The 7,081-nt window shown below is 38.5% G+C and overlaps 1 protein-coding gene across 4 annotated transcripts in view; it reads left to right on the top strand.

Moving 5' to 3' along the window:
• The first annotated feature begins 549 nt into the window (after positions 1-549).
• The window catches only part of LOC102697741 (adhesion G protein-coupled receptor E5), a 29,140-nt gene continuing 22,608 nt past the window's right edge, over positions 550-7,081 (top strand). The window contains exons 1-3 of one of the 4 annotated variants that reach the window (XM_069195886.1): positions 550-1,066; positions 6,014-6,100; positions 6,345-6,488. In XM_069195886.1, the coding sequence (XP_069051987.1) occupies positions 1,036-1,066; positions 6,014-6,100; positions 6,345-6,488 (262 nt within the window). In that variant the 5' untranslated portion in view covers positions 550-1,035. The remainder of the gene's footprint in view (positions 1,067-6,013; positions 6,101-6,344; positions 6,489-7,081) is intronic. The other 3 variants (XM_069195887.1, XM_015349180.2, XM_015349181.2) reach the window with 3 other exon arrangements.

Here is a 7,081-nt window from a genome sequence, read left to right as displayed (position 1 = left end):
CTGCCAGCTGTTTCCTTAGTCCTAAATATGTGTTCGAAGCAGATGTGTTTCTGTAGTTATGAAGGTTAATAGAGCTACAAAACAAATGTAGTAAGAAAATCTGAAAGATGTGCATTACCTTGATTAATTTAAGGGGGAAAAGAGAACTTTGAAAGGGGAAAAAAGTCACACACAAAACTTTTCACACAAGCAAGAAAACTAAGAAGATTTAGACCGTGATTCCTCGCTGCTTACAGTATACTGTAGTAAATACCAAGCAAGTCACGATTGCAAAATCGAGAGGTTCAGGGAAGTTAAACTAACACATGATGTTACCCTTCTTTTAACAAAATGCAAGGTACGTGCTTTGTGAGCTTTCCCTAGCTATCAAGTGTTGATAATCGTTGACGTCCGTGTCTGTGTTCAGAACAGATATGTTAGCATCCGAACACATTTTTAGCGACCAAGGTCAGTAGACATTCTCCTTGGTCGTGAAATTGTCCAATTGGAGTTTCGCTGTGTTCAACGCAGGACAGAAGAGTGAGTTAAACAGTAAAAACAGGGCAGTAGCGGCATGCTCTTGGCCGGTCGGAGTTCAGTAGTTTCCCCAAGGGTGTGTCTTAGCAGCTGAGACTGCTGAATAACTGCTGTATCGCTGCCCAGAGTGACACAGTACACGAGAAAGTCACAGGCTCACAGGAACAAACTTGCTTGTAGTTTAAGAACTCACGTCGACTGTCACCGTTGACTCTGCTGTGGTGGATTATTAGCAGAGAAATTTCACAGTACGATAAGAAGGCTTGTGTTGAAACTTTTTGAGAGACTGAGTCATACTGTATTAAGCTCTATCTGTAAAGATCTACTGAAGGGACAGTGGAGTTGTATTTGAAGTGGAGTTCTATTTTTTAAATGTGTTGATAGGAAAACTGGGAAATTACGAGTCCTGAATTTTCTTTTAAAGCTGGAAATCTGGAATCCTGAATTGGGAATAAATCAGAAGGCTTTTACCAAATCCGGGTTTTCAACATATTTCAAGTTGTTGTTAAATCTTCAATCATGGGATCAGTTAATAAACTGTTTATACTGGGTGAGTCTTGCTTAATAATACTTTCAGATTTCTCTTTGCGTTTATTTTAATTTAATTAAGATGCTTTTTAAACAATTTTCTGACTTTTAAAAGTACCCTTTAAAGCGAGGTTTCAATATTAGTGTTTGGAAAAGCCCCATTCTTAGTATAAATCCTGCCGGTAAACTAATTCAGTATCGTTAAGCACTTTTAATTGAATGTGTGGTTGCAGAATTTTGACAGGAGAGTGGTGCCATTTGAAAGCGGTTGAATCGCATAGTTTTTTACATGCTTTCTCCTCTTAAATTCAATCATAATCCATTCTATTTTAACATCCATTAAACATTTTCGGATACAGATCTTAAATTGTGCAAAATCACATAATTCCCTGACACAATACTTATTTTAAGCTAGCAACAGTTTTCAGTATTCCGACTGAATATAAGGTCTGTTTAATATATTCAATGATAGATCGGTGTTATGGGTGTCTGTGTAGTTTCAAGACTCAACTGATCGTGGGTGCCGTGGTGTATTAAATTATTGAAGGTGTTTGTGTTGCTGTCAGTTTGCAAGAGATGGCGATGTTGTGAAGCAAGCTGCTTGAAAAACAAAATACAAATCGTTTTATTTGTAGAGTATCCAAATTCTTTTTAGTTACCAGTTACTCCTTGTGCTAAACCTTGGCGGAAGTGTAGGTCTACAGTATGTTTACTAGCGCTGCTGTCCGATAGGGGAGGGAGTGGGTGCGATGTACCGGTTTCTGGTATCCCAGCTGAGGTTTTGAGGGAAGTCAGCACGTCGCGTGGAGGATTACTTTCAAAATCTCTGGTTTCTGGCCGCGTATCTTGGAAAAGCGCCGGCAAATAACTAAAATAAGAGCTACCGATTTGCTTGCCAGTTAGCCTGTGTTTCTACAGTACGTTGGGTGACTGTAATCTGGGAAATGGATATCTCTAAACGAAACGAGATCAACGCTTATTGATAGGTGGTCTTGGAGAGAGGTTTCTGGGTTTTGAAGAATTACTGAAACTGAGTGTTTAGCAAAAACGGAACACTAGGGCAGCAGCTATAACTAAATATGAAAAGATCATTATGAAAATTCACAAACGTTATCTGTCGCTTGCTACAGTACATTATTTTCACTACACAACCTGACTGAATATACCTTTCATGTTAGACAGTTTGGATACTGAAAGAAGGAGTACTTGTTAGTTTTAAACATAAGGACTTCCAGAACCTTTTAAAAAGAAAACCGTTTTTATATAAAATACTTTTTTGAAGGCTTTCGTATCTGTTTTAAAGCTTTTTTGTAAAACTGTTAGTCCCTCCTAATCCCAGGGCAAGAAGAATTGGATCACGTTTTAAACTCTTTGTCCTGGACTGAGAGAATTGCTTTGAAACAGCGTAAAATTTAGTATTTTCGGAAGCTGGGTGGTTACTTCTTTGTAATTGATCCACTCTTGAGAAAGCCAACACACACCGTAAGAATGCCTTGCCTTAACTCTATTACAGATGTCTGCTAGAGCACAGTTTTCTTATGCAGTTTACAGTAACATAAAGATGCACCCGCTTTTCAAAATATTAATAATCTCCAAGAGGATTCAGTGCTGTAACTTTGGGCCCAGCAAGGGCAGATTAAATTGCAAAGGTTTTGAAATATTTGCTGCCACAGTCCTGTCTTATCCTTCAAATGGGATCGCCTTTAACTGAGGCTGAGATAAGGGTTGTGGTGTTGGAGGCTGAATAGCACAATTGCACTTCTGAATGCAACCCGTGTACTTACCTTACCATTATTAGTGGCAGAAAGCAAATTGCCCAGCTACCGAGGGTTCTCTGCTATTTAATTGGTGCGTCTCTTGGCAAGCTGAAGACTGTTGAGAGTAGTGTATGGTGATACAAAAGGAAAGATCACTTTATTAGCCATATACAATTTCTTGCATTAGGAATTTGTCTTTTCACATACCTTTGTTTGCTCTCAATGAGACACACAGTTGGGGAAAGTAACTTGGTGTCAGAGTGCAGGGTCAGCCATCTATATAGCAGCCCTGGAGCAGTTTGGGTTAAGGGCCTTGCTCAGGGGCCCAAAGGAGTAGGATTTCTCTGCGGGCTGCAGGATTTGAACCAGTCACCTTCCGCTCACAGACATAGATCCTTAGCCACCGCTCCGCCACAAGCTCATCCAAATGTTTAAAATAGAATTTGAATGTCTGAACTCCACAGGGAGCCATTGCAAGACAATTACACTTGTGAGATACTGTATATCTGTAAGGGTTTGGTCTGATTAAAATTCAAGTTTATGAAGTTGCATTCGGCAACTTAATAAGAACGTTTTGAGTATTTTTTTCCCAAAAAAGTTCTACATACGTATTGGCATTTCTATATCCTTCTGGAACAGGTACTGTTCATCCAAGAGCAGATGGGAGTGTTGTTATGCAAGTGGGAAAAAATGACCCAGTGGTACAGTACATTATCTTTGCTCATGTGCTCTTCAAAGGACAGATTGTGATAAAAAATAACTCTAAATCCAATGCGATGCCTTGATGTTTTAGACACAACTGGTTTCGGAATTTACTTTGGTTGCAGAGATCAGATAACAACTGGTGAATTGAGGCGTGGGATGTTAGAATTCCGTGTATGAGAAACGTGCCTGGAATACCTGTAACTGTGTCCACCAACGCAGTGTTTTCACATTTGTTATTGGTGGCTGAAAATCTCCTGTACTTCACTTTATTTTGGATTTTGTAAGATTTTACAACCCACGGCTGACAATAATATACAGTACAGTGAAACAGTGCTACCAAACACGGCTATAAATAAGGAGTGATGTTGTAATAGAAACATAAACCTAGAAATAAATATTTGAGACCATACATGCAGACGCACCATGCAAACTCCGTACAGAAGGTGCATAGTCCACAGACTTAGCTAGTGAATCAACTCTCAGCTCAGCTGTAATATAAGCATATACCACCAAGTCTTTGCAATGTTTTTGTTATAGTACCATTTTTCAAAGACCCGTATTAAATGGGTTTAATAGAATTACAAGACGTAGCAGTTGTAAGTAGACATATGAAAGAAAGCTTACAAAAGGAATGATCTTTGCAGAACAATATACTGTATCTCTCAGGAAGTGGATCACCATTTCATAGCAGTTTCATTTCTTTGCAGTTTCACATCTGGGGGCTTTTGTACAGTTTGTAGTGATTCCACAAGAATTGCAATTTATATTACTTAGACTGATACATGCACAGTGTAGAATAAAGAAAACTTAACGCTGAAATATACAATACTGCAAGGATTGACATGTGAAATGAAAAATGATCAAACAATGTTTTAACGGGAAACCTTTCAAAAATGTTTTAGCACTCTATAAATTAAAGTAACTTTTCATGTCAATTAATAAAAACTCACAAAGTGGCGTACAGTAGATGCATTCCATTTTATTTTATGAATGCGTCTGTCCGAGTTGACAAACCTACCACTGGACTACAGTACCTGCTTGGTTGTGAGATTGAATAACTGTTCTAACAAACCACAGTGAAGGGAGTGAAATGTGAAAGGCTGCTATAGCCAGATTTCAGTTTAGCCTGTGCTAATTGGGAGTTCCTGTTATATACTGTACAGTTTGTGTGTTGAAACATGCATGGTGTAATCAAACTGAGGACAGGAAGATTCATTTTGGGACTGTTAAAACTTAAGCTCATGCAACAGATCAGTAGCGGCAAATCAGTAAGTAATCCATTAGTTTGGCTGGAAATACTGTTCGGTCATAACTGAGGCTGCACATGTATAAGTTGACTTAAATCTTGTGCATATTTGATAAAAAAACTTTATATATGCAAGGCTCTAAACGTTTTTCATGCACTGTAACCTTCTTGGGAGGCACAGTGGCACAGTAACTAGCATTGCTGCTTTGCAGTGCTGTGGCCCTGAGTTAATTCTGGACCAGGGGTGCTCTCTGTGTGGAGTTTGTATGTTCTCCTTGTGTTTGTGTAGGTTTCCTCCAGGTGCTCTGGTTTCCTCCCACAGTAAAAATATATTGCCCTAGGTGTGTTTGTGTCTGGGTGTTTGGTCTGTGACAGGCACTGTGCCTGTTGCTTGTTGGGATAGGGTCCACTGCGACCCTGATTTTGCAAAAGCAGTTAAAAATGGCGGATGGAAGTAACCTTCTTACTTCTTACCTTCTTCAGTACTGATTTATAGACTTTATTCCACAATTTACATGAGTCCTGTGTATTGCTTTCTTTATTGTGTATAAAGGTTCTATAGAAAATGCTGGGTAGTCTTTAAGTCAGGCTTGGCCAGCCATGAAAGTGTAGATACAAACTGACAGGTCTTACACATCACCGTTAAATCATTAGCCTGTAAAGACATGGAACACAAGAGGTTTGATCAATTTAGTTTCAAGTTAGATTAGGAATGGTAATCAGGGGTCCTTGAGAATTGCCATATTTTCCTTTCAGATCATCTTCAAACCACTTAATTGAGCAAATCCCCTTGACTAAGAGGTCAAAATGAAATTGTTCCAGGTTTTTAGAAATTAACAAATTTAGGGGACTGTACTGTATATCAGGTTGATATCCCTGCATTAAGAGTTACTTCCCACGTTTTCCCATTATATCCTGTCAGTTCCCTTAACCTTTTACATCCCATGAATTCCCTCTGTGGGTGTTTCCTGTCAGGCTACACAATCAGAGTTTGGGAAATGGGCAAAGTTCTGCCCCAGTTTAACTGTTTCAAAGTGTGGTGGACACAACTGCCCTGCAAAGGCAGCAGGTGAAATAAATTCCCTCACAATCCTGTTTCTTTAACAGTTAAAATACAAGCTTATTATTTTAACTGGAGGCTATGATAAAAAAAAACAACTATTTTAGTAATATGGGGGGCATCCAGCAAGTTTAACATTCTTGTATGGTGAAAATATATTGAAGTATCTTATAGTGACTGTATGGTTTTTCTTCTTCTTAGGTCTGTATCTCTGCCTCACTCTGATTTTGGGGGTTATGTCTTCATGTCCCAGTGGATTTACAAATCTATCTAATGGAACATGTACAGGTATGTTTTACAGAAGTACAGTAAAAATATATTCAATGTCACATTAGAATTACTTGGAACAGACTCTCTATAAAATAGGTCCCCACCCTATCATTTCCATGGATTGTACTTTGACACTGATACCCTGCCTACACAGCTGGACATCTGACTGCCCTGAACTTGTTTTGGACTGTTGAACTTTAAAGGCTAATTGGTCTTCCAATTAGTCACTGATCTGCAAATCTATTTTTTTTTTCATTCTCAGATGTGGATGTGTGCAGAGAAGATAAATACTGTCCTAATAATGCATTTTGCTTCAACACAATTGGAAGTGTCTTCTGTCAGTGTGAACCTGGGTTCAGATCATCTTCTGGGAAAATCAATTTAACATTCACTGAAACATGTGAAGGTAAGAACACTGCCATTTTGTGTCTTCTTGTTTCATCTTGACACAACCTACTGTATTTACAGCTCCCTTTACCATAGAGGCTAAAGAAATACAGTATGTTGTGTTCTGCGAGTTATTTGAGTTGAAATCAATCTGACAAAATAAAATATGAGAGCAGGGAAAGTGATGCATTGTGATTCTACCTACTTAAAGGGACTTTGTTACAAGAGATAAATTATATTCAACTAAGAGTCAACATAGCCAATAATATTTTAAAAAATATCTGCTTTTCTTTTTATTGTGCCACCTAATTCTGTGTAGCTCATTACAACCCAGTGTTTCTGTCCACTTTTTATTGTTGAAAGCTTGATACTCTTTGTTATCCGAGCTACAATCCATTAACACTATTGAAAATCAGTATTGTGCTCTCATTCTCTCCCTAATGCAACCTGCTTGAAGAACTTCTGTTGACTTGTTAATTCCTGGCAGACTTGGAATCCAGCCTTGTTAAAGCTTATTTTGGAAAGGAGGTTGCATTATATTGTCTCCCTACGGGTTTGCTTTACAGTATTGCACCATAGTTTTGCAGTATGCCATTGGAATAACATGGTAAT

Source organism: Lepisosteus oculatus, chromosome 11 (assembly GCF_040954835.1).
Source record: "Lepisosteus oculatus isolate fLepOcu1 chromosome 11, fLepOcu1.hap2, whole genome shotgun sequence".
Taxonomy (NCBI): domain Eukaryota; kingdom Metazoa; phylum Chordata; class Actinopteri; order Semionotiformes; family Lepisosteidae; genus Lepisosteus; species Lepisosteus oculatus.
The sequence above is the reverse complement of the archived record's forward strand: the minus strand, read 5'-3'. Positions and strand labels throughout refer to the sequence as shown.